This window comes from Fusarium subglutinans (assembly GCF_013396075.1).
Source record: "Fusarium subglutinans strain NRRL 66333 chromosome Unknown NRRL66333_c0000128, whole genome shotgun sequence".
NCBI lineage: Eukaryota > Fungi > Ascomycota > Sordariomycetes > Hypocreales > Nectriaceae > Fusarium > Fusarium subglutinans.
Window position 1 is genome coordinate 46,461 of NW_023502191.1, and position 26,159 is coordinate 72,619.

The window sequence follows — 26,159 nt, forward strand, 5'->3', positions numbered from 1 at the left end:
AAATTATCCTGGTATCCAACCTTCGATTGACCGACAGACAGAACAGACATCCTTTCTGTACCTAGTCAGGTACGCGAGAGCCTAGTACAGAATCTGCATCCTTTTTTCTCCGTCTCGTGAAAAAACAGGTTTTAACTGTGGTGATTCAGTATGTTCAGAGACAAAGACTCCTGCAATGATCGCCCGTGATAAAACGGATCGTAAATCAGTGACAAGTGACGAAATCGCAAGTCTCCACTCTCTCCCGCTCTCACAGGGCTGGGCCGAAGCAAAAACTTCCGCCCTGGATTGGGCTGCTTTGTTTAGACTTCCACCAATCACAGCACGAGATGCCCTGAGAATCAGGCTGTGGCGTCTACCTGCCCGCCCGTTTCACTACTACAAGCCACCCACTAACTCTACTTGGCTTTCTTGGTTCCGAAGGAGTGAGCCTCGAACTTCCCGTCTCAACCTCACTCGCTCGACGACTCAACTTCTATTGAGGCCTCTCCACATTCATCTTCGACATGCATCTAACTCCAAAGCACGCACGCAAGCATGTCTTTGTGTGTGCCGCACTTGTTATGCCTTACTTCCACAGCCAATGACTCGCTGGGTCACATTGTGACTGGCCAATTTTGCACTTTTAATACGGGAAATTCTGAACCCCTCTACACACCCAAATGCCACCCACATCCTCTGAGATCCGGCTTTCTATGAGCCACAGCATCATTGGCGTACCTTACACATCGAATCGGTGACACTTCTGCTGCATTGTCTATTATTATCACAGACCACTCCGCAAACTTCCTCTCCCGTGCCAACGTCACAGTCTTGCGCGTCAAGCCTTGGCTTTCAGGCTGAAGAAAAGAACGGGGAACGGAGTACCGTTCTATCAGTTTTCGGTCAATTCTATCTAAACCTAAACCATGTCAGATATTCCATCTTGTCTGTCATGTGGTGGCCTTGTTGTCAGCATAACCCTCGTGGGTTGTGATGTGATATTGTCACTTCTCCGCCCCTTCACGGCCCGCAGCTCTGGATCTAAGAGCGTACGTGCGTGATATTGGAGTCTCTCAGAGGCATCAGAACAAGGCCCTTGTCCAAGTGGACCTCCAAAGGTCGTGCTGCTTCCTCAATTGGGGCATATCTTGATGTGTATACCCCTGTCAGATCCTTGTTATCATCCATGTTCTATACTTCCTCCCAATGGATCTTTTGTGATGTTCCTTGCTCTTTGTCTTAACAAGTCATCTTTCTTTTGGTGACCAGACTAGGATCTCTTTAATTTGGCTGACGCTTGGCTGTTGAGTTTGATTACATTCAAACTTTTCCACCCGGTGAATCGGCTCTGCTCTTACATCGATCCGCAACTCGGCTCTCTCAGCTGCTTGCCTGCCGTGTCTATACCCCGGAGTGGCTTACCAGAGGAAATCAACTCTCCTTGTGGATGTCGATGTATGTGGGCTTGAAAATCCGCATTGCCGGTTTCTGGTAAGGCTTCCTCTGTTGCTCAGCCCCCAACCCAGTCCCAGCTCCTCCATCATATATCTGTGATACTTCTTCAAGCTCAATGCATTGACTCTCTCTGTTTGGCCTTTTCTAACATCTAAACCTAGAGGAGTTGGACTTTGACGTTCGTTTCAACCACACTCGCTACTTGGTCCAGACGGTCCTGACATTGGTATCACTCACTTGTTGCATTTGAAGGCGGTTGCCTGCCATGCGCTTCTCACTATTGCTCAGTGCCTTGGGCGCTGTAGCTGTTGAGATTCCAGCCCAGAATGCCGGAGAAGGTCTCTATCGAAGGAGTGAATCAGCAAGCCTCCAACCTGCTGCTGCCAATACACAGGCGCCCGCTCAGGATGGATACGTCGCCAGCGTTCCCGAACCTCAGACTTCTGAAGCCAAGGTCGAGCCAGAAACAACAGCGGCTCCGGCACCTCAAGTCACCACTGCCGCGCCGGTTGAGCAAGACGATACCACTGTTGACGGGGCCGATACAGGAACCCCGTACATAGAGGACGGCACCATGGTGGTTTGGAATGCTAAGTGCGGCTGTCCTATACCCGTGACAACGACCGTGGTGGTTCCCCCTTCCCCGGTTATCACAGACAGCAATCCTGCCAACGATCCAACCACAATAGCTCCGCCGCCTGGGACTACCACCGAGCCGCTTCCACCGCCCCCGGTTATCACAGATTCCTACACCGTAGTTCCACCTCCAACCTATGGGCCCTCGACCACCAGCGAGGAGCCTCCTGCGCCTCCAACAACAACGAGTGAAGCCCCATTGCCCCCTACCACCACAACCGAGCCTTATGTACCTCCCACCACAACGACTGAAGCTCCTGAGCCTCCAACGACAACGACCGAGCCGTACGTGCCTCCGACTACAACGACTGAGCCGTATGAGCCTCCAACTACTACCACTGAAGCTCCTGAGCCTCCCACCACGACTGCGCCACCTGGCACAACTCAATCTTGGTAAGTCATTATTGATCATTCAAATAGCTTTCACTCACATACTTGAAGCGCTCCCGGCGGCACCACCACTGTCACCGAAAAGGTTACTGAGAAGGTTACTGAAAAGGTCACCGTTACTGAGACTGAGAAGGTGACAGAAAAGGTCACGGAGAAGGTCACGGTAACCGAAACTCAAGCTGCCTCAACAGTCACAGAAACAGTTCATGAGGGAACTACTGTGGTTGAGACTCGACCTGGGCCGACGTATATCGAGACGGAGCCAGTAACAGTGATAGAGACTGTGCCCGGACCAACTTTCGTCGAAACACTTCCGGGAGAGACCATTGTTGAGACTTTGCCCCCTGTCACAATCACTGAGCCGGGAGTAACAATCACAGAAGATGGGGGTACTATTACTGTACCAGGACCTACCGTTACCGAGGCCGGAACGACTGTGACCGAGCCGGGTAGTACTGTGACGCTTCCTGAAGCTACTATCACAGAGCCTGGCAGTACCGTGACTGAGGCTGGGACAACTATTACTCTCCCTGAGAAAACTGTCACTGAACCCGGAAGCACTGTCACTGAGGCTGGAACTACTGTTACTGAACCTGCGTTGACAATTACCGACGTCGCTACTATTCCAGGAAGCAGGGTTACTATCACCGAGACAGGAGAAGACGAGACAGTGACTATCCCTAGAACTATTGTCCAACCTGGTGAGGATAGAACAGTGGTAAGGACTGTGACTCTACCTGGCCAGGAAACTGTTGTCACCGTATCTGGCGAGGAAAGGACCGTCACGGTTCCTGGAGAGCGTACTGTTGTTACTGTCCCTGGAGAGCAGGCTACTGTCACCATTGAATCAGTCGTCACAGAGAGACTGCCTGCAGAGACTGTGACCCTGACTAAGGACGGTGAGACGGTTATTACTGTGGTTCCAGGCCCGACAACTGTCTACACCACTACCTTGACCATTGGCCAAACAGTACAGCTACCTCCTACCACAGTGACGGCTACTCCTGGACGCATCACCTTGTGCCCCAAGCCTACCGGCCGATCTGCGCCACTCAACCGCAAGTCTGATCTCACATTTGGCTGCGAGCCAGGCTACGTCTGCAACCCGCCGAAGCCAGCATGGTGCAACTTCTGGGCTGAGCCACCTGATGAGGACTATCTTTGTGAACCTCAATACTGTATCAAGGCTCCCAAGGTCAAGAAGGCGAAGTGGCGCAAGAACAAGACTGGTTTCTACCCTCGTTCTCCTGGCTACTTCAACCTGAACCCAGAGGCTTTCGGTCTTTCTTATGATATCTTTGAGAAGCAAGTCTATGAGAAGATCGTGAGTGGTGAGCTGAAGACCTTTTCTACCGGAAACTGGGCTTCACAGACAACCTTGAGTGACTGGCCTGATGCCACTACTTCAGTAGCAGAGTCCTATGACAACATCCCCAGCAATAACCAACGACGTGGACTCCACATGTTCGACAGGCGAGATGTCACCCCAGCTATTTGCTACGATGACTGTGATGGTGCTTACAAGATCGCACTCTCTACTGGAAAATCGGACAAGCTCTGCAGAGCAGGTTCTTCATTCCGTGGCAGCTACTATATGTGCCGCGACTGTATCAGTGACAACACTTCCAAGAGCAAGAACACCATTCGCGATTATGTTGAGCCCGAGTTTAACCAGTTCATTGATTATTGTGATGGAAAGGATCCCACGACTGCGACCACAGCTGCATCTGGTCCTGAGTCCCAAGTTACTGGATCTGCGGATGTGGAGACGACAGGACAGGTCGAGGCCACCTCTGGCGATTTCAGTGCCTTTCCAGTCACAACTGGAGAGCCTGAGCCTACTACTGACGCTGCTGAGACTACAGAAGCTGCTGTTGCCTCGGATGCTGCTGGATCGACTGCTGGTGCATCACAGCCAACCACATCTGGAGAAGCTGCTGAAGAGAGTTCGGTTCCGGCTGAGACAACTGAAAAGGCCGAGGCGACCGAGACTGAGACAGCGGCTGAAGAGACATCAACCAATGGGTCTGAAAACTCTGAAGCTGGTGAGTCTACCACCTTGTCTATCACAGCCAAGAGTGTTGTCGTAACTGTCACATCGTCACTCGGTGACTCTGAGACTGATTTAGTTTCTACCCTTACAGAAACAGGATCGAGAACAGCCCAGACCAAGGGCATTGAGACGGATTCTGCCGAGACAGGTTCAGAAACTGATGTTTCCGGAGCTGCCACTGAGACCAGGTCGCGCCTCGAGACACGCACTTCATCTTCTACCTCAGACGAGACTGCCGCGCCTTCAACGGTTGAGGCTGCGGCATCACGATTGACGGCTGGCTTTGCCACTATCCTCGCACTTTTGTCGATGCTGATGGTGCTCATTTAATCTTCAAACAGCAACAATTTTTTGAACATATTTATTCACGACACTCCTTACATTAATGTCTCTTGGACAATGACTACACGTTTATGTTTACACTTCATGGATACTCAATGCACATGCAGGATTTTGGAAGAGACGATTTTACGAATTTGGATATTTGGCTTTTGCCACGACACTCATTTGGCGCAAGGTGAGAAGCATATAGAATCGACATTGAGATACCAGACACTCCTTATATATATACCACGGGCATGAGCGAGGAGATTAAATTGTTTTAGTAGGTAGATGGTGGCCATAACTGGCCAGTTTTAATAGCAAGGAGAGCACATAAGGTGCATGGCATGAGGTTGAAAATTGATCATATTGTCGTCGCCGATTTGGCAGACTGAGTTTAACAATCTTGTTGTCTGTGCTGTTTTGCGTGAGTTGGTGTGATGTGGTCTGATATAGTACAAATATAGAGTACAATCGCCCGTCCTATCATATCATACATAGTACAATCTGACAAAAGAAATATTGATGATAATCGTGAAGTCGTCTCGAATCGTGCAACATCCGGCTCCGCTACCAGGCGCACCGAAAAGACATGTCTTGTTGATTGTTAGTAAACACTACCATTTTCTGGAGTCATGAACTTACTGTTTTTTGTTAAATGTTCCTTTTTCTTCTTCTTCTCTTCCTTGTTTACCAGTCACTTAGTCCAAGTTCCTTGCGTCTGACATAGAGAGGCTCGTCAAAGTTGCCAGCTTCAAGGCTCTCAAGATATGCAACCTCAGCATCGACTGTCGACCTGCGGCGAGGGAAGACCCAAAAGGAAGGAAAAGAAAGACCAAGCATGTTGACAGTGTGTTTTTGGATATGGCTAACAACCAGTGTTGCTCTTTGAAGAGATATGAGTGTATTTCTTGTGAGTGAATGAATGAAGGTATTCAGAAACTGTCTCAGACCTTTGAGAAAAGCATTCCCGCCACGTCTTATATATCCCATACCCTCTCTCAAATATGAATTCTTGTAAACGCCTCCATCTCAAAGCCCTATCTATCGCCATGTCCGTGATCTCGGACGGAAAAGGCAAAGGTTGAACCCTTAAGGGTTCTGGGCTTTTAGCCTGGAATGCAAGGGGCACCGAACGTCTAGTGGCGGCTGTCTACGCTGATCACCCTCTACGCTCCAAGGGGAAGATAACAAGTCCTAGTTTCTTCGGCATAGCTTCTGTGTGGAATGCTGAAGCTCATAGTTGTGGCTGTAGTGCAGAGTCAATCTCGTCGAGGCTTTGACGTAGCGATCTACGGATGGTTCCTGAAAGAACGGCGTCGATCACTAGGTATGTGACATGAGAGGCTGAATCCAAACAATCGAATAGGAAATGAAGAGTCTTGTTCTTTCATTCATTAACAAAAATGCAGTATCTGAGAAAAGTCATCATGCATGTTCATCCTAACCAACGCCGTCATTCCTGAGCTTGTTTGTCATGCACATTATAAGTAAGTTACATCAAAGAGTAATAGTCAGAGTCTGTGTCTGTATGCATCCAGCTTTTGCCTCCCATCCGTCATTCATCTGTCTAGAAAGTCATGTCTCATTCCACAACCAGTCCCTCGAGCACGCGCATCGCTTTTGATCCTTCACTCTCAAATCGGTTAACAATCGATTCGCACTCATACTTGAGCTTCTTCTCGGCCTCTGAAGCATTGTAGTAGATCCACTCTTGCACTGTCATCTGCTTCTCGGGTGACGTCAAAGTCTGGCCCTGCTTAAGGTATCGTTCTGCGCTATTCTCCTTGTCTGTGTTGACACGCGGTGTTCCGAACACAGCCTCGAGATCCAACTCTGTCCATGGTGCCGTGCTGCGGAGTCCCGCAATCACGTTGCGCCTCGATGGTGACGAGCGCGTTGGTGTAGAGTTCACTGGTGCAAGTGCTACTCTGTTAGGATTGGAACTCGTGGTAAGTCTGGAAGAGGGCCGTTGGTTCTCGGCGTCAGAGGATTGGGGTGATTGGGATGGTGAGATAGCTGCTTGTCGAGCCGAGGGTGCGGGAGAAATGATTCTCCCAGGAGTAGATGGCGGGTTTGCCTGGTGAGCCGCGCTTGCGGGTGGTGATGATGGCATAGGCTGTTGTGCGGGAGATGTCTGCGCCGATTCGAACGATACAACACGGGAAGAGGGTGGCCTCTCATCCTTCTGCTCTTCGGACGCGTAGACTTCGACGTCCTCTTGCATGCGCTCTTCAACCGGTTGTGTGAAGGGCTGTGTGGATTCCTGGCTCGCCGCTGCTTCCATCGATTTCCGAGCTTCCAGTGACTTCTTTGAAGGACGTCCACGACCACGTTTAGGAGCCGCTTCACTCACTTGGCTCTCATCAGGTCCAGCAGATGGACGAGATGCCAATGAAGCCTTAGAAGGACGTCCCCGAGGTCGTTTTGTGGGTTGCTCGTCAACGGGCTCTGGAGTAGCTACTTCTGGTTCTTCAACTAGTTCCAAATCATTGCCGGAAGCCCTCGAGGCGAGGGATGACTTGGAGGGGCGTCCACGACCTCGGCTGCCTGTACTCAAACGAGAATTATTAGACTTCTTGACAACAGTGTCAGTGCTAACAAGACTATCGTCGTGTGCTGTCTCGTCAACCTGAGTCTCGGCTTCTGGCTGTGTGACCTCTTCCTCGGGCATGTCGCGTTCCTGCAGCTGTGCTTCCTCAGGCTCAACTTCATCTTCCTCAACCGGCTCGGGTGCCGCCTTGGTCTTCTTAGACTTGCTCTGCTTGGAAGCCTTTCTGGTTCCAGTCTTTCGACCCTTCTTTGGGATATGTAATTCCTGGTGTTCAGGCTCAGGCAGGTGCTCAGGTTCCACTTCTGGCTCTGGTTGAGGCTCATGTTGAGGTGCTAGCTCCTCATCAACCTCCATCTCAGCCTGCAAAGCTCGAAGTTCGTCATCAACATCGTCTTCATTCGGCTCCACTGGCTCAGGGTTGAGCATGGCATAGTCTCGAGAATACTCGTGTTTCTCGGCCTTCTCTCCCTTCTCTTTCTTGCTCTGACGTCTTTCGGAATCAGAGTGGGCAGTTATCTCCTCGTCTTCAGTAAGTTGTCTCTCAAGGTCTGCTTCGAGTTGGCGCTCAATCTCATCATCATCAGGGAATGTTCCAGGAGTTGCCTCGTAGCCAGTCGTCACAACCTCCGAGGTCGCGGAGCCTGAGGACGCGGTGCGAGAAGATTTGGCGGATGCCTTACGTGTCGTCTTCTTCTTGCCACCCTTCTTAGAGACAGAGACTTCGGTGACATCAACCGACTCATCGTGTTGCAATGTCGACTCATTTACAGAAACGCTGCCACCTTTCCGGGTGGCACGTTTCTTGCCTGGTGGAGACATGGCCATGCTACTGGCATCTTCCACTGCTGCGCTGTCTCGCTTCTGCCCTCGGACAGGCTTTGTTACTGGTGCCTCTTCTCCTTCAATGGACGCCTCGACATCCTCGGCAGGTGCTTCCTTTTTGGCTTTTGTCTTTCGTCCTTTCGTAGTCGCTTTGCGAGCCTTTGTCTTCTTTCCGCCCTGTGTAGTCGAAGTTGTTGTCAAGACGCTGTCCTCGATGGCAACTGTAGACTCGTTGATCGAGGTCACCTCCGATGCGACTGTAGCTACTGATTGCGCAGACAATCGCGAGGCTTTAGATGCGCGTCCAGCTTTGCTTCGGCCAGACTTCTTAGTAGATTGCTTCTCTTCGAGAAGAATGAAAAACGGGCAGCCAGGAGATCGGTTATAATGCTCGTCTCTGTAGACACCCGGTCAGTCCACGCGACATTGGGAACGAGGGCGCGATACTCACAGAGGCTTGTCGCCAGGCTCCCAGCCGTCGAGGGCCAATTGGCAGTAGGTGCACGTGGCCATATCGTCCGAGTCTTCAGTGGGTGTGTACTTCCATCCTGCGTCAACTAGCTGTTTGGTTTTGCACTTCCATCCCTTCTTAGAATCATGGGGCCATCTTCCAGCAAATGTGGCCTTTCGAGCATCTTTCATGTATGGCTGATCGGGATCTTGTTGCGCATAATCTCCGACCTCGGCTTCAATCGCGGCGACAACCGCCCAGCCGCATTCGGGAGCATGCTTGAGGTGCTCGAGGAGAGGGTCGTCATTGGCCTCCCAGCCGTCGAGGCCCTTGTGGCATAGAAAACATGTGGTATTGTCGGGGTTTTCTGATGTAGGATTGAAGAAAAGTCCAGCGCGGGCGAGCTACAAGATTGTCAGCGGATTATTATGGTGTTTGCAAATATCGTGGTCATCATACGCTCGCGGGTGTGATGCTCTTGTGTGGCCAATTCAAAGCTTTTGTACCCCTTCCGCTGGCTGTAGAACCTCGCTTTTTCGAGTTCTTATGAAAGGAGGCCAAACGGCTCTCGTATGTGATGAATTGGTCTGTGACGTCGTCAAAAGACATGGTTGTTGAAGTGTTGCGCGTGAAAGCGCGGTCAGTCAAGGGTATTTAAAACAAGACGCGATGCTTCGATTGTGGGCAAACAAATTGGAGAGCTTGGTCTACCTGGGTAATAAGGTAGTAAGCAGCTAGCAAGCGGTCGAGGACGTAGAAAAAGAGAAAATAGAATAGATAATCGCGCTCATGAGAGGATAAGTTCAACTCGAAAACAAGGGCGCGCGCTGCGTCAACACAATAGAACTGAATGACGGTGAAAGACGGTTGTGGTGGAAGGAATTGAATTAGTTAGAGGTGATCGTAGCGAGCGAGGATCTATCCAAGACAAGCAAAGCAAGCAACGCAAAGTGTCGGGGTGGGTCCTGGCGCGTTTGTTTACTTTGGTGGATCCCTGCCAGCAACTCAACCCCAGAGATCTAAACATCCATGGACTTGGGGGCCCTAGGTCACCAATCGAGGCCTGGGAAATACAGCACTCTGAGACGGTGAGTATTAGGTCGAAATACTTCAGTATTGTTGGGGTTGGTCGATTGTCTAGGTATACTACTCCGAAATATTCGCCTGTACCTATTATTATCAATTTGCCCAATTACTACCCCATAGACTATCCGTATATCTCTTAACACTACCATCAATCACATAGGAAGAAGCAAACATCACGAAAAAATTACCAAATCGTATGTTATCTGACTCGTCAATTCTGACTTGAGACCCTGTGCATTGATCTATCACAGCTTGCCAGCAGCCTGCAGTCCTCGCTCACCATCAACCAAGATACACCATCCCTCATGGCCTCGGCCACCATCACCAGCAACAACAGCTTCAAATGTCCCAGGAGCGTTAGCAAACTTGAGGACAGCATCATCAAAACTTCCAGGCTGCAGCCACACCGACGGAATGCCCTTCTCCTTTGCCTCTTGGAGCACCTTCAGGGTCGCTGCTGGTGGAGTAATGACTGACAGAGATGTCTGCGTAGGGTTTGAAAGAGCGGTCACACTGGGAACAGTAGGGTGATCCTTGTTTAAAGCGTTGACAGTCTCTGAGCCCGGGTTGATGGGAGTTACTGGTAAGTCATGATGGAGATACCAGGCAAAGACTGCAAGCTCCTTGATTAGCAAGATACCTACTATCGCATACAAAGAACTGGCAGTCTTACCACGATGTCCGAACTTGGCAGGGTTGGAGCTGGCACCAGCCACGGCATAAGCGGATGATGCAAAGAATTTGCGAACAGTAGCCTCAGTCGCCATCTTGAAGATAATGTATGTTGCTCAATGCTGAAGAAACAAGTGCTCGATGATGCTGTAAGTGAGTGAGTTTGTGCCGAGGATAGAGGTCATTGCGGGGCTCTACCTAAGACGCAATACCTCTCTCACACTTACAACTGATTGCCATTAACCGACCATTATGAATCATCGCAGTGTCTGGATTTTATAGGCGAATTATGAGGCACTTTCCATGTGAAACGCCATTCTTACTGGATCAATTTCATATTCGGGTAACTTTCCTCGTACAAAAAATGTATCTCCAAGGAGATTGTTGAATTGACTCCGCCATTAGAAAGCTACTGATTTACTGCCTCACATCTAGGATCGGCTCAGTCGGATGATACCGTCATCTATCAAGGAGATTCTCGATGCCACTTGAGTCTAAATATTTCCCCTTGTTTTACGAATTCTAACGTGATCATCAAGTTGTTGTCAAACTAAGTCTAAGCTCTTTAATGGTCCCAAATGTTAAGAATCCTGACACACAACTCAAATCATTTAACCCTTAAAAGACAGAGTATACAACGATGTAAAAGATGCTGTCAGTAAGCAGACTAACTGGTCTAATCTATTGAAGACTTCGCCGAGTTTCCCATCATAGCAAAAGTGCGATTTTGGTCAGTTGCAAGTCGACTAGGCTTTCAATGTTCAGGGTAACCAACAACGTCTTTGAATCATAAATTGCAACGCTGGACAGATCATGATCGGTAGTTAGCAAGCGAACAAGATCTACGATAAGCTTCATTATTAGCCAGGACTTGAATGATGCTAGCCAAAGCTGGGAAGACTCAGCCAAGAGATAATTTCCGAGATCGCGGGATGAAATGAAACCCCCATCATGGATTCGAAAAGAGATTAAGCGATTACAATGACGTCGTTCTGGAAATTCAATGTCACATGAAGGGTAGCAGTAATTTCAGGGTCTGCCAAGCTTAGGGTATATTATCAGAAGTAGCTTCAACTCATCAGGTAAGTATGCATACATACCTTAGTAGCTAATCAGACGTTAGTAGAGGCGGAGAGTACTTAAATGAGGCTATCCTGACATAGAGTCGCCAGACTACTAAGATAGCGTATGAAGGATTGTGGTTACTGAGTAAGCACAAAAGAGTCACATAAAGCATGACGACATGTGTCTCTGAAAACAGAAGATATCGGGGTATCAACTGCAGAGGTTTGTTGGCGTAGAAAGACGAGATGCAGCCTCGCAGCGACGAATATAGCGGAGCGGAATGGGTCCAAGAATATAATGCCTACTAAATAATAGTAGCACATTAGCTCGTATAAAGTGAAACATGAAACCAAGTTATTGGATGATTGCAGAGGTAGCCAAGTATTGGCAGCCTTAACTGACCATTTTAATGCAACGGGTCCTTGTAAGGCTCTGCTGCATTGGGAGGGATGAATTCCATCCAGTGTCACGATAGCCTCACCAGGAAGAGCTTCTGCCAAGACATATTGGAATCCGAGAACTGCGACTTCGGCAATTGATTTTTATGTCAAGAGACCTTTGGGCCGGTATTTGACATAGCTTTTTGATTCATCCAAAAGGGGCCCTGCATTATTTACTCCGGTTTCAATAGTTTCACCGCCAAACGGCATTAGCAGAGAAAGGACATAATTAAGCAGACAGCTTTGGTGTGAAGGCTAGCCCAGAGAGGGTCAGGCTTTTTCTGTATCTACAGGCCTGGCTGACTTTGGCCCATAGGATGACCCCGTTGCCCCGTCAGTGTATGGGAAAAGAGCCCAGGGAGGCCAGAGCGTGGATAGGAAATGCAAACTGAATGCAATCTTGGCCCTCTTTTCCTCTTTCTTCATCTTTCAACCTCTCAACACCATTTTCTAAACTCGAAAACAACATCTCAAAGACATCTTTCGACCGTTGTCGTATTGTTCGTTTGTCGTGTCACCAAACCAACCTAACCAGCCACACATCCACTAACGTCAACGTTGACCCCTCTAATAATAAAACAGACCAAAAATGGTGAGTGAGCTCAGTTGCCCCGGACACCCCTTTCTTCGCCCACGTAAACAATGCACCCCGCCCTCTGATTCGACAGTTTGGCCGCCCGAATAAGTTGGAAGTTGGTTTTGCTTCAGCTCGCCCGGCACAAGCCTTGGTTTTTCTACCTGCATCCCGCATACTTCTACAACTACCGAGTAGCAAGACTCTCAATCGCATTCTTCAGAACGCATTTTCTACAATACTATACCCTCGAGCCTCGAAATCAATTCACAAGCAATCATGTCTTCTAACAAATTCGATTCTCAGGCTTCTACCAACTACAAGGAGGCTTTCGCTCTGTTCGACAAGCGCGGAAACGGCCGTGTCACTGTTGACAGCCTCGGTGATCTGCTGCGCGCCTGCGGTCAGAACCCTACCCTCGCTGAGATCCAGGACCTCGAGAAGAATGTCGGTGGTGAATGTGAGTTTTCTCCCTGCGATGCGATTTTAAAAGCGCATAACTGACGTTGACGATACAGTTGACTTTGAGACATTCCAGCGTGTTTTGAACCGCCCTGGCGGCTTCCGCGATCCCGGCGAGCCTGAGGAATACTGCCGCGGTTTCCAAGTGTTTGATAAGGATATGACGGGTTTCATTGGCGTCGGCCAGCTCAAGTACATTCTGACAAACCTGGGCGAGAAGATGACTGATGAGGAGGTCGACGAGCTCCTCAAGGCCGTTGACACCAGCTCAGGCCAGGTCAACTACACTGGTAAGCTCTACAATACACAAATCATCGATCTGAGCAGTGACTAATGCGATGCAATTACAGACCTCGTGCGAACCATTCTCGCCAACTAGACAATGTACAGATATGGGCGGGTTAGGTTGTGCATCTGCGTTGACGGACCGGCGTTTGCTTGTTTGATTGATTATGGATATGGATGGAAATCGGCTATGGGAACGCTGAAATGATGAATTATTGCTGCGCATTTGCGGCGCACGAGCATGTTGGATTTTTGTAGATACTTAGGGGACAGGAGTCTAGAATGAAGCTCTGTGTGCCTTGACTCGAACGGTGTCTCATTTGGTGAAGTTATCATGGACTGAGCTCATGACGCCTGGTATAAACAACGCCAATTAACTCTCGCTTCTGTTTACATAAACAGTTTCACATAAATCAATTACGATACTGGCTTCAAGCCTAGGTACCTTAAAATTATGCCATAATTATAGCACATGATAACTCATTAGCCGCCCTGATCATGACACCGCATCCGATTGCCCCGCGTTTTCCACCCATAACTAAGCGGGTCCCAAGAAGGAGCTTGGGCTCGGGGGGTTCTACCTTAGCTGCACCTTTACTGATGGAAGGTATCGCCCCATCTGCATCTACCTTACAGTAACGCCTTCAACGCCTAGAAACGGATCAATCGATTTAGTCTCTGAGCAAAAGCCCCTCTTTCAACTGTAGGTTGCCTCAATCATTCATCACCAAGCCAATCGGCTAACATCCCAAGAAAACATCCCGAGCCCGTCCATCATAGGTATTTATATCCAAGCTGGATAAGCGTGCTTCCCGCAGACCCCTCCTCCTCCTCTCTCTCTTCATCCTTCTCGTCGCCGTCACTCTGGCTTCTTCACGAGCCTTCTCTCGTCTCGGCTCTTTAGTGAATCACTTCAGATTCCAAGCCCCACGAACTATTCTATCACCAAGACAGCTTATTACTAGCACAATGGCTCCCGAAAAGTATCGTAACCCTCCTCAGGCACCGCCTCTGTTCACCGCCACCCCCGAATCGATCGCTGCCGATACCAAGAAGCTTTGCGATGCTACCAAGAATGTGTTGGATTCTGTAACTGCCAATGTTACTGCCGACAAGGCCTCCTTTGCCAATGTGCTTGAGCCCATCCTCATTGACGAGAACTTGGCTGCTACGCAGAGACGCATCCTGACTTTCTACCACCATGTTTCCACCAACAAGGAGCTTCGCGATGCCTCCACAGAGGCCGAGAGCGCCTTCAATGACTTTGGCATTGAATGCAACATGCGCGAGGATGTCTTCAACGCCGTTGATGCTGCATACGCCAACCGAGCATCTGAGGATCTCACCAAGGAGCAGGCGCATGTCCTTGAGAAGGAGCGACAGAAGTACATTCGCAACGGTCTTCGACTGCCCGCTGGTCCTAAGCGAGACCGCTTCAAAGAGATCCAGAAGCGTCTGAGCGAGCTTGAGATAACGGCTCAGAAAAACCTGAACGAAGAGAAGGGTGCCATCTGGTTCACTCCTGAGGAACTCAAGGGGGTTCCTTCTGACGACATTGACATTGATTCATTGGAGAAAGGTACTGGCGAAAACGAGGGCAAGGTCAAGCTGTCCTTCAAGTATAACCATTACTTCCCTCTCATCAAGTATGCTGTCGACGCCGATACTCGACGCAAGTACACCATCGCGGAATCCAACAAGGTGAGGAGAGCAACGAAACTAAAAAATCTCAGCTAATTCAACCTTCAGGCGAATGTTAATGTTCCTATCTTCCAAGAGGTCATCACCCTCCGAGATGAGGCCGCTCGCCTTCTCGGTTACGACAATCATGCCGCTCTGCGCATTGAGGAAAAGATGGCTAAGACTCCTGCTGCTGTTCGCACTTTCCTAGACGATCTTCGAAACAGATTGGCCGAAGGTGGTGCGAAGGAGATCAACGCACTGAAGGAGTACAAGAAGAAGGACTACGAAGAGCGAGGCCTTTCATTTGACGACAGTTTCTACATGTGGGACACATCGTTCTACTCCAGAATACAAAAGGAGAAGGAGTATAGTGTTGACGAAGCTGCCATCTCACAGTACTTCCCGGTTGAGTCGACATTTGCCGGCATGCTTAAGATTTTCGAGGAGATTTTCGGCTTCGTGTTTGTCGAGCTCAAGCCTGAGGAGCGAGCGAGGCTCAGCCCCACTGGCAAGGCCGAAGACATTGTGTGGCATGAGGATGTTCTGATCTACAGCGTGTGGGACGATGAGGCATCGGGCTCGAGCTTCAACGGCTACCTGTACCTAGATCTTCACCCCCGTGACAACAAGTATGGTCACAACGCCAACTTCAACCTTGAGCCTGGTTATGTCACTGAGGATGGCAAGAAGCATTACCCCGTCACTGCCCTTGTTTGCAACTTCAGCAAACCTACACCAAAGAAGCCTTCTCTGCTCAAGCATCACGAGGTTGTGACCCTGTTCCACGAGCTGGGACATGGCATTCACGACTTGGCTGGCCGCACCCGCTACAGCTACTTCCACGGAACTTCCACGGTGCTTGACTTCGTTGAAGCTCCCTCTCAAATGCTGGAGAATTGGTGCTGGACACCTAGCGTGCTTAAATCGCTTTCCAAGCATTGGGAGACTCGGGAGCAAATTCCTGACGAGCTTATCGAGAAGCTTGTCTCTACCAAGCGTCTCAACTCTGCTATAGGTGCACTGGGACAGCTCGTTATTGGACTCTTTGACATGACTGTGCACACGCCCGAGTCCCACGAGGCTGTCGAGAAGCTCAATGCTGGCCGAGTTTGGAACACCCTTAGGCATGAGATCTCTGGCACCAAGGGCCCTGAGGATCTGGGTGAAGGACTGTAAGTACCTACTGGAGATAACCTACTACTGTTAAACTAACTTGCATGTAGTGAATGGGGTAACAGGCATGCCGGCATTGGCCACTTCATTGGCGGGTACGATGCTGGCTACTACGGCTACCTCTACTCAGAAGTGTTCTCGCTCGACATGTTCCACTCATTCTTCGCCAAGAACCCAATGAACGGCAAGGAGGGTCGCCGATATCGCCATACTGTTCTCGAGAGAGGTGGAAGTATTCCAGAGTTGGAATTCTTGAGGGAGTTCTTGGGCCGAGAGCCTAGTTCGGAAGCTTTCTATAAGGAGCTTGGACTTTCATCATCCGCGTAGAAGAAAACCACGAAAAAAAGCCACGTAGACAAGGTTTTATCATATCAAATTCAGCGAAGCAGAAGATAATCAACCATCAGCGATTGGTCAGATAAAAAAGAAATAATGACGTGAAAGTATCGCAGCTCGGAATGTTTATGGATGCGCCCACGTGGAAGTGTTGCACGAGAATAGTACCAAGTTCTTGGTTTCCCGAGGATGCAGTGATATACGAGAACAGAATCTCGTATCTTGCGGCCACCCGCGCTGTAGATCTTGGTACCTTGGTGCTGTGCCTAGAGATTGGCCATGCAATGACCACACTCTAATGTTGTTACTGGACGGGCTGTAGATGCAAGGTTGGCTGCATGGAGAGTGGTGTTGTACGGTTATAGCGTTGTGTAACTTGGTGTTATCGCCAAGTCGAGGACTAATAATATGAAATTAGACATAAGATCCCCGGAAGAATGCAAAATGAGAACTCAGCTGCGTTTATCGAATGCAATCAGCCGTTACTGGGAAATAATCTTGGAGTACACCGTGACCTGCAGGCTCCCTTTCGGTCAGGATTTCTGAGTATGATAGGAGCGTTTATTTAAGCTTAACTTGTCGGAATCGATTTGAAAGAGCTGATTGGAAGCACAGGGAGTGACCTAATAAAGGATTATATTAAGGGTAAACATGGGCTGAAAGGAGAGGTATTCAAGATTAAGGAGTACAGACTCGAAATTGCTGGCTGGAAATGCAGAACAAGAACAAACGCTTTCCGAGGACTGAGGCCGAGGAATCCAATGCCAAGGAGTCGGTAAGAAAAATCAGACTGGAAGGATTGTGGTTACATTCAGTCAATAGTGTATCGAAATAATGGGCTGTTTTCTAGGATAAGGTACCGGAGTTTCGGACAACTTCCTCACCTTTCAGGTGGCACCTTGTAAGTTGGATGGTGTCGTCTAGATTTACTCATCCGCGATACCTACTCATAGTATCCTGAGTCAAGTGCTTACAATGGCCTTGAACGGCCTAGTCCAGTACATTGTGGCATCATCCCCAGGATCTTGAACAACAAGGAATACGTTTTGAAGAATCGTGGGGAAGGAGATTCACTATGCGAAGGCATCTCCGTCCCGAATTCATACTGAGATGCTCAGCCTGGGGAATACCTGCTCTGACATGAAGCAATTCTGGGGAAATATCATCAACGGGGGGGGGAGGGGGGGGAGCCGTGTGGAGGTGAGAAAACGGCGCTTGATCTCCGCGTGGCTGGCTCCCGCGGCCGCCGCGATGGGCTCATCAAATCATTTTGCTGGAGAAGGCATCCAGAATATTCAACTACCGGGGACTAAGCCGGGCGCTACGGCGTTGAACGGGCTTTCGCCTCCGCGCCGCCGGTTCCCATTCATCAGACCACTCCAAAGATCCCTGAGGGGAATAGATTGAAGAGCCAGTAAGATTTGAGGATTTAAAAGATGGGGTTAGGAGGAACAGACGAGAATGACGCGGTTTGCAATGTATCTTGAGAGTTTGAGTTTGAGTTTGAAGGGATCTGTGGAGAAGCTGGAGATGTTTGAAGTTTTGGTATGGATGGCTTGGGTGGGGGAACGGGTAGTCTAAGTTGAAGATTGCGGGGAAGATGGGGTAAGACTGAGGGCATTGTAGACGATGAGATGCTGTTATCATGTAAAAATACAATTGATCATTACTTGATACCTGATAATGCATTGTATTTCATTGCTGCCTAGAATAAGTGGAAATGTGATAGATATTTGAACTGTTTGACCGGTGAGAGATAGCCTTCTGCTTGTCTCATTCCCAAGCAGCCACATATGTATACTCAGTCCAACTATTATACTGCACCTTGCACATCTTCATTTCAACGTGTACGTATCCGAGCTGAAATCTCTACTCACCGTCTTGGCCTGCTTGAACTGCTCTCACAAGCTATAATAACGGCATCGACGGCGTGGCTGAAGAATCACAAGAGCACGACTGGACAGAGTCTCTTCCTCGCTTCAGGGCGCGTTCCAGAAATGGAGCGTCATATGCAGGTTCCCTAGCGCTAAACCATCTCCAAAAGGTTTTTAACGGGCTGATGTTCCAGGCGATGTCACTCCCAAAAACGTGGCCGGGACCGGCGGGAAGACCGTAGCGTGCGGAGCAAACACCGGGACTGGACCGTGCTATACCGTGGGAGGGGAGACTAAAGGAGGGAACGAATAGCCTTTTGAAGATTGGTTTGTATCACGAAACATATTGAGAGTCTCTGATTCGTTGGACTTACTCGAAAGGTGTTTGATGCGGTTTACTAGTTAGTTAGCTGTTAGTATGAGAATACTGGCCTAGAATGAAGCCATGATCTCTTCCTTGTTCCTGGCTGAAGATCTTGGCTCAAGCAGTGATTGGATCATATGAGAGTATGTTGATTGGGTTGTCCGTGAGAAGAGGGGAAACTCAAAGTGCCGTTGAGAATGGAGATACAAAGTCTTGGCTGTGATAGAGCAGCGGATGTAGGAGAGGAAAACTGGGACTGATGAGGGGATACAAGACAAGGTTAGTTTTGGAAGACGCGCTTCCGATAGTTGGACCTAATGCAAAGTGACAAACAGCGGATCCGACAATGTACGTATAGGGAGAGATGTGAAAACAAGCGGTTTAGTTGATCATCAGTGAGCCCTAGAATTAGAATCCGTGAATCTGACTGAATCTGAGTCTGAATCTGAGTCTGAGTCTCTTTAGGGACATGTTTGCGTCTGTGTCAAGAATGGGATGACATGACATGGCCCGTCCCCCGTCATCTCTGAACACAAGGTCTTTCATCTGGGGACACAGTAACATGACATTACATGACATGATATTACATTACATTACATGAGATGAGATGCCATGCACGATCCGATTTCAGCAGGCTTCGAAATAATGGTACATGTACGTCGATCAATTCTATCCCAGTGCGTTAGTCCTCGGAAGACACGGCGCTGATCGCTACTAGAGGTAAGACTGTTAAGTTGGGGAAAATAAACTTCAACTTGGCATTGGAGATTCGTTTAGTGATTGACACTAACCAAACTACAGTACCTACACCCAAACCCTGATGATCTGCTGCCCTGTAAACCAATTAAGGTAGTTAGTGATCATGTTCGCTAGTCTGACCCAACTCTCTCTATCCCTCTCTCACCTCTCACCTTTCCCTTCATCACGGCTCACACCTCGCACATGAGTTACATGGCCCAACACGCTCAGAGCGCCATCTCGCGTGGCCGCCCCTCGGAAACACAAGGAAAGAAAAAGACAAAAAACAGCGTCACGTTTGGCGTTACATGGCCCATCTGCCGGGCTCCATAATGATTTTCATCTACCTAATTAAAGTGAAGTCATATCAGCTCAAGGACAATGTAAGTATATGTAAGTTGATGCGTGCGTGTGTGCAAGGATTGTATTCCCTGCAAAGGTACCCCAAGCCCCCGCAAGAGAGAAAAGAAAAGCAAGATTCTCAAGATTCTCATGCGGCGAGTATTTCTCTACACCCCCTCCCCTTCTGAGACATAAGAGAATTTTTCATTTTCATACCCTGCAAATGTGGAGGAGAGATACATACATAAAGAAGGATTCTGACATGTGGTTCGTCGGTTAGTCTAGTATAGTCGGCTGCAGTAAACGGACGGACAAACGGAGGAGACAAGGGAATCCAAGGGTTGTTGTTATGGTTGCATAGACTACTACTCCAATTCCTTTCTCTCCGCACTAACGAGGCTATCATCCCTCCATCGTTGGCTCAAGACGAGAAACGTGGACGCCCAACTTCTCCACACGCTGAGTTGGGGGTCTAGCTAGTAGTACTTTATGTTGAGAAGTGAGGCTTTCCTAGGATATACCTAGACTCAAGCCTGGGGGATGTTAGAATAGTTGACTATTAAAAGGGCCACTTTCCCCAGGTTTTTCGAACGAGATATCCTACCAGAACAGTCAAGCATCTACAACTATCATCAAGAACAGAAACAGAAACAGAAACAGAGACAGAGACAGAAACAGAAACTTGCTTCTTCCTTTGCTTGTTTCGTTCTCCCGTTTCTCGCCTCGTTGATACCTACGACGCAAATAAGAGGGTTTCCTTCCTTCCCCCTTGTTGCACTTGCACCGTCACTCCCGCGTCTGGGGTTCGGGAATTGCCTTCCATACTTGACTTGATTTGGCCCTACAGCTCCTTCTGTCTGTCTCTCATATTGACGAGATTCTGTTGCTCAGATACCACCTTCCTCCTCTTTTGAGCCTCCATTCTTAGGTTCCTTCCTCCCCTTCTGTCTCGGCTGGTTGCTTCTCCGCATCCTTTGTCCTCCATCAGTTCCTTCCCACCACGTTTTTTAGAAGCCGGCCCTACTTCTACCCATCACCTTCTCGTGTGATCCTACGATAGATTACCTTACCTACGACCCTTGTCTATCAATCTCATCAATTGTTTTGGATTCCTTCACCATGAGCGACTACGATCGAAAGGAAACTTTGGAGGAGAAGGCCTCTACCTCGGAGGTTGATCTTGCTGGTATCAATGACCCTTATGCTGGACTTACTGAGGAAGAGGCAAGGGAAGCTGTAAGTGGCATTGGAACAATTGTTTGATGACCTGCACTAACAAAGTTTCAGGAGAAGAAGTTGCTTCGAAAGATCGATATGAAACTTGTTCCTTGGGTATGACAACTCTGCACTATATAACATGTAACCTACTAACCACAATCCAGCTCTGCCTCCTTTACCTCATCTGCTTCCTCGACCGAACCAATATCGGAAATGCAAAGATCGCTGGTTTAATGGATGATATACATATGGACACTCACCATTTTAACCTGACTTTGACCATTTTCTACATCTCATACGCCGTCTTTGAGCCTCTTGCCAATGTCCTGCTCAAGTGGTCCAAGCCATCCATCTTCATTCCTGCCATCATGTGAGTTCAAATCCTTACTAAACCACTAGCACAAAACTAATTTGTATTCAGGATCCTCTGGGGTGCTTCAATGCTGGGAATGGGCTTTGTCAAGACCTGGGACGGCCTCATGGCTGCTCGATGGTTCCTTGGTGTCACAGAAGCCGGCCTCTTCCCCGGTATTAACTACTACCTTTCCTGCTGGTATAAGCGATCCGAATTCGGTGCTCGTGCCGCGTGGTTCTTCTCAGCTGCAGCTCTTGCCGGTTCTTTCGGTGGTCTCTTGGCTGCTGCTATCCAGAAGATGGATGGTGTCTCCGGTATTGCTGGCTGGGCATGGATTTTCATCCTTGAAGGTCTCATGACCATCATTGTTGGTATCATCTCGTTCTGGATGGTCCACGATTTCCCTACCGATGCCAAGTTTATCACTGAAGAGGAACGAGCTCGTGTCATCTATCGACTCACCGCCGACAAGCAATCATCTGCCCAGGACGAACAATTCAAGATGAAGTACTTCTGGCAGTCCATCACCGACTGGAAGACCTACTGCGGTATGCTCATCTACATGGGGCCCCTGATGCCCCTGTACTCTTTCAGCGTTTTCCTGCCTACCATCATCCAAAACATGGCCTTCACCGACAAGAAGGCCGTCGTCAAGAACCAGCTTCTCAGTGTACCACCCTACGCTTTGGCCGCAGTAGTTACTATTTGCGTTGGTATGTATTCAGACAGACTCAACAAGCGAGGCATCTTCAACCTGTGCGCTGCCCCTGTCGGCATGGCAGGCTTCATCATGCTTATCGCTTCCACCAACCCTGCTGTTCAGTACACTGGTTGCTTCCTGGGTGCCCTGGGTATCTACCCTGTCATTCCAATCACGATCAGTTGGGTCGCCAACAATGTTGAGGGTGTTTACAAGCGAGGCATCACTCTTGGGTTTGTCATAGGATGGGGCAACCTCAATGGTGTTGTGAGCAGCAACGTCTTCATCAACGGTCCACGATTCTACCCAGGACACGGAACCGTCCTGGCCTATATGTTTGGTGGTATCTTTTGTGGAAGTCTGCTGATGTATGTGTTGCTCTCGCGGGAGAACAAGGCGCGGTTGGCTGGTGAGCGGGATCACTTGGTGGAGGGCAAGTCTGAGGCGGAGATCCATGAGATGGGAGATAAGCGACCCGATTTCCTTTACACACTGTAATGATTTTTTAGTGGTGGATGGCATGATACAGGGTTTATAGTGTTCGAGCTCTTTTGTTAGCTAGATTGTAAAGTGGCGCTGAGCTCAATCGATCCATTTTGACTTATTAGCTGACTTGTTAACTCTTTTCTCTGCATTTTGTGACGGCTGTGTGCATAATTCTCTCATGCGAGAGCTGCAGGTAAGAAACTGTTCTGTGGGTTTGTCCTTGGAATAGCCAATTGAATGAGTTTTGCGTGTTCTAGAAAAGTAGGTCAGGATAGCATTCCAGAGCCTGATTTGAGATTCAGCCAGCCAGAGAAAAGAAGCAAACAAGCAAACAAGCAAACAAGGAGGGTAAATATGCAGCTGAATCTGCTGACCTATACCAAGCCGGACCCGTACCTGAAATAGATTAGCCTATGCGATGCAGACACAGATACTGTAGACATTGCCTCCCTAGACATACATACATTGGATGTGCCAAGGAGAGCAGAGTAATTGGATCAAGGCTATTGTTTGTCGCAGCAGCCACCCGCCACGTTTCATAATTAGCCCAGCTCCAAACGATAGAGGCCCAAGCCTCGCTCGTCAGCGGGTAAAGGGCTAATCGAGCTCGAGTCTGCGCCGAGAAAGGTGCTGGTGATGTCACACTCTGATTCAGCCCACGGGAGCTTACAGCTCTAGCCTTGAAATTGAAGCCCATGTTTCTCCTTTCCCTCTCTCACCGCAATTATAACGTACTAGAGCTCGGTTAACTCGCCATCTTTATTTGTATGGGCTTCAGTTTAGTCGAGTTCAGGAGAAGCTAGGTCTCTCCGAGTCCGGGGAGGCTGAGAGTTGGGACCATGCCATCTCATCTACAGAGATCGAGACTAGCAAAACGCACAGGCGATGCCAAGGCCAAGCCTCAGATTGCGGGGTGGAAGATGCAACGTCGAGACTCGTTCGAGGGGCGCCTTTGTTTGTGTGTTTGGATCGTAGAGAGGACCAACAGGTAGTGAAGGAGTCGAGTATTGGCCCTATCGAGTCACCGCTTTTGGTATGGACTGACCGTTTTGGTTGAAAACTGAGACTATCAACGGGAGATGGGACAAATCTGGGGACGAGAATCTGGGGGGGATGGATGTTTGGTGGACAGTATAAAGTTGGTGTTGGCCAAGGTGAGCGTGACAGTGACTGACAGTGATTGACAGTTGGTGAGATATTGATTCTTAAGAGAGGAGATATCTCGAGTTGTGTTGTGTCTTCTCCATACCTAGAGTGAGAGATAGAGATACATAGAGAGGGTGCCTTGGTCATCAGTGTCACTGTCACTGTCACTGGAAAGCCTACATCAGCCAACATTATAATTCAAGTGTTGGTGGGAATTCAGAAGAGACAACACACATTCACTCACTCTATGATATCTCTTTCTCCTGGAGGGCAACAACTCGAAAGGATCAGCGGATGAGAAAAAGGCAAGTTGCAGAGCCAAGAGAGATTAGAGAGAGAGATTGTGTATATGACATGTTTGGTCAAACTAACACAATTCTATCAAGCAGACTACTCTCCCTCTCTCTCTGCCGAGACCACAAATACCCAGTGTTCGCTTGTCGAGAAATCGAAATCATCCTCTCACAGCCCAAAAACATAAGAGGCAAAAGATCCCTCGTCTAACGGCAACGGCAGAAGCGGGTGCTTGCATCGCGTTAATGTAACACGACGCTTCGACCTTGGCCCTCTTTGGACGACTCGCTCAAACCATTGTTATCCCTCTTCTCTTCTCTTTTCTCTCACTCACTCTCTTGTGCCATCGTCCATTTCCCTTCTTTTCTTGTACATTTGAACAACGAGTTACGCAAAAATAACAGGGCATCACTTGACACTCCGTCACCTCACCTCACCTCACCTCACTCCTCCTCTCCCTCTCTTCCATTCCCTTTTCTTCTCTTCATCCTCAACTTTTCACCTTTGTTTGCTTCATACCAATCATTTCTTTTGCTTCTTGCACTGGCTCACCCCCCCCACTCCCTTACTCGGGGACTCGGGAAACGAGAAGATACCAACTATAAAATGAGTCACAAGTTCGTCACGGGGAGAGGCATGTCTATTGAACTCGAGCCGACTCAGAGGACCACGCTGGTGCTGTTTGAGCGTATAGGAGGCGCTGTCAGCTTGGTCGCTGTCCTCTGTATCTTTGTCGCGTATGCGCTTGTGCCCAAAGTTCGAAATGTTCAAAACACCTTCATCGTGTTTGCGAGCGTCGCGAATGTTGGTGCCAGTGTTGCGAGTATCATCGCCTTGGATGGTTTGGATCTAGGCGTCGCTTCGCCTCTTTGTCAGGCTCAGAGTTTCATGTTTCATATGTGAGTTGCCCCTCACTACCTCATTTTATTAGTACTCACTGACCTCATATAGGTTCATGCAGTCTGATCCTTGGTGGTCTCTGGCCATGGCATTCAACGTCTTCCTCGTCTTCTTCTTCCGCGCCAAACCCGACTCATTCCGAAGATGGTGGTGGATATATTGTCTCATTTGTTACGGTGGCCCTTTTGCTATTGCCATGGCGTTGCTTCTGGTTAGAACCCCGGACCGCGGCCTTGTGTTTGGTGAGGCCACTGTAAGTCTACCCTGGGCATCGAATCAAGAAAAGGGGGCATTGTTGTTGACTCGATGACAGATCTGGTGCTGGGTCAACCAGGATTGGGAAGGAATTCGTATATATACGTACTATATGCTCGTCTGGGTCTGTATAGCTGGCTCTATCATCTTCTACTTCATGGTTGGTTACCATGTCTTCCATACTCGGAACCAACTCAAGAGTTTGACTGCCTCGATGAGTCGAGAGCCAGCTCTTGTTGAGCCACCCCAGCCCCAAGCTGTAAGTCTGCATGATCCAAATAGCCCACAAGTTACCCAACTAACACTTGATAGCAACGCCAAGTCGAGTTCCTGTCAGTTCCTCAAGACTGCTTCTACGGCACTATCGTCACCGAAGTCCAGGTCGTTCACTCAACACCCTCGGCGAACCATCTCCCTAGTGAACCCAAGCCCGCTTACACTGCTGGTCCATCGTCACCCCAAGTCTCCTTTGACGAGAATCCACGTGTCGTGCAGGGATCTCACAGTCACTACTTCTCGACCTCTATATCTCCTGGCATTGACAGCAGAGAGCGAACTAGCATGTCCCCTCTCCGTCGCATAACATCAGCGACGAACCGAACCGTCAACAAATTCGTCATCGACGATCCCATCAAGCGGGCTTACTTACGCACGAGCTTCCTTTTCGCCCTTAGTGTGCTGGTGACTTGGATCCCGAGCAGTCTGAACCGCATCCACAGCTGGCTCGTCGGTACGTCCCCCTACGAGTACCACGTTGCCACGGCCGCCGTCCTTCCCCTCCAAGGACTCTGGAACGCGGTGATTTTCTTTGTAACGAGTGGAAAGCCCCTTCGAGAGTGGTACAGAAACCTGTGCCATCCTCAAGCGCTGGATAGAGAGACGATCGAGACGCGGGTGGAGCATGATGAGCATGTTGGAAGAAGCGGCGAGAGTTTCCTGGACGACACAGACTCCGGTAGTGACGTTGAGCTGCGAAGAATGGGAGAGGCGCCGGGCAAGAGATCGGCGAGTCTTTGAGGGGGAGGGTGTTTTTCAGAGGGGATCCTT

General features: G+C 49.1%; 7 protein-coding genes across 7 annotated transcripts; 5 read left to right on the plus strand and 2 right to left on the minus strand.

Annotated features, from left to right (window-relative positions):
• Positions 1–1,702: 1,702 nt before the first annotated feature.
• Positions 1,703–4,846, plus strand: FSUBG_8920 (uncharacterized protein; the record flags this gene model as incomplete). The annotated part of the gene is made up of 2 exons (XM_036687378.1): positions 1,703–2,466; positions 2,515–4,846. 2 exons carry the CDS (start codon positions 1,703–1,705, stop codon positions 4,844–4,846), a joined length of 3,096 nt encoding a protein of 1,031 aa, XP_036535575.1.
• Positions 4,847–6,422: 1,576 nt separating this feature from the next.
• FSUBG_8921 (bir1) lies at positions 6,423–9,273 on the minus strand (the record flags this gene model as incomplete). The annotated part of the gene is made up of 3 exons (XM_036687379.1): positions 6,423–8,610; positions 8,665–9,068; positions 9,124–9,273. The coding sequence occupies 3 exons, from the start codon at positions 9,271–9,273 to the stop codon at positions 6,423–6,425; spliced, it is 2,742 nt and encodes a 913-aa protein (XP_036535576.1).
• A 722-nt stretch (positions 9,274–9,995) lies between these two features.
• On the minus strand, positions 9,996–10,517 carry FSUBG_8922 (uncharacterized protein; the record flags this gene model as incomplete). Its single annotated transcript, XM_036687380.1, has 1 exon — positions 9,996–10,517. The coding sequence occupies one exon, from the start codon at positions 10,515–10,517 to the stop codon at positions 9,996–9,998; it is 522 nt and encodes a 173-aa protein (XP_036535577.1).
• A 2,263-nt stretch (positions 10,518–12,780) lies between these two features.
• Positions 12,781–13,342, plus strand: FSUBG_8923 (myosin regulatory light chain cdc4; the record flags this gene model as incomplete). The annotated part of the gene is made up of 3 exons (XM_036687381.1): positions 12,781–12,961; positions 13,020–13,253; positions 13,314–13,342. 3 exons carry the CDS (start codon positions 12,781–12,783, stop codon positions 13,340–13,342), a joined length of 444 nt encoding a protein of 147 aa, XP_036535578.1.
• Positions 13,343–14,217: 875 nt separating this feature from the next.
• Positions 14,218–16,431, plus strand: FSUBG_8924 (thimet oligopeptidase; the record flags this gene model as incomplete). The annotated part of the gene is made up of 3 exons (XM_036687382.1): positions 14,218–14,949; positions 14,998–16,103; positions 16,155–16,431. The coding sequence occupies 3 exons, from the start codon at positions 14,218–14,220 to the stop codon at positions 16,429–16,431; spliced, it is 2,115 nt and encodes a 704-aa protein (XP_036535579.1).
• A 4,446-nt stretch (positions 16,432–20,877) lies between these two features.
• Positions 20,878–22,529, plus strand: FSUBG_8925 (allantoate permease; the record flags this gene model as incomplete). Its single annotated transcript, XM_036687383.1, has 4 exons — positions 20,878–20,994; positions 21,046–21,090; positions 21,141–21,346; positions 21,398–22,529. 4 exons carry the CDS (start codon positions 20,878–20,880, stop codon positions 22,527–22,529), a joined length of 1,500 nt encoding a protein of 499 aa, XP_036535580.1.
• A 2,034-nt stretch (positions 22,530–24,563) lies between these two features.
• On the plus strand, positions 24,564–26,129 carry FSUBG_8926 (G coupled receptor like; the record flags this gene model as incomplete). Its single annotated transcript, XM_036687384.1, has 4 exons — positions 24,564–24,856; positions 24,909–25,110; positions 25,171–25,371; positions 25,425–26,129. The coding sequence occupies 4 exons, from the start codon at positions 24,564–24,566 to the stop codon at positions 26,127–26,129; spliced, it is 1,401 nt and encodes a 466-aa protein (XP_036535581.1).
• Between the last annotated feature and the right edge of the window lie 30 nt (positions 26,130–26,159).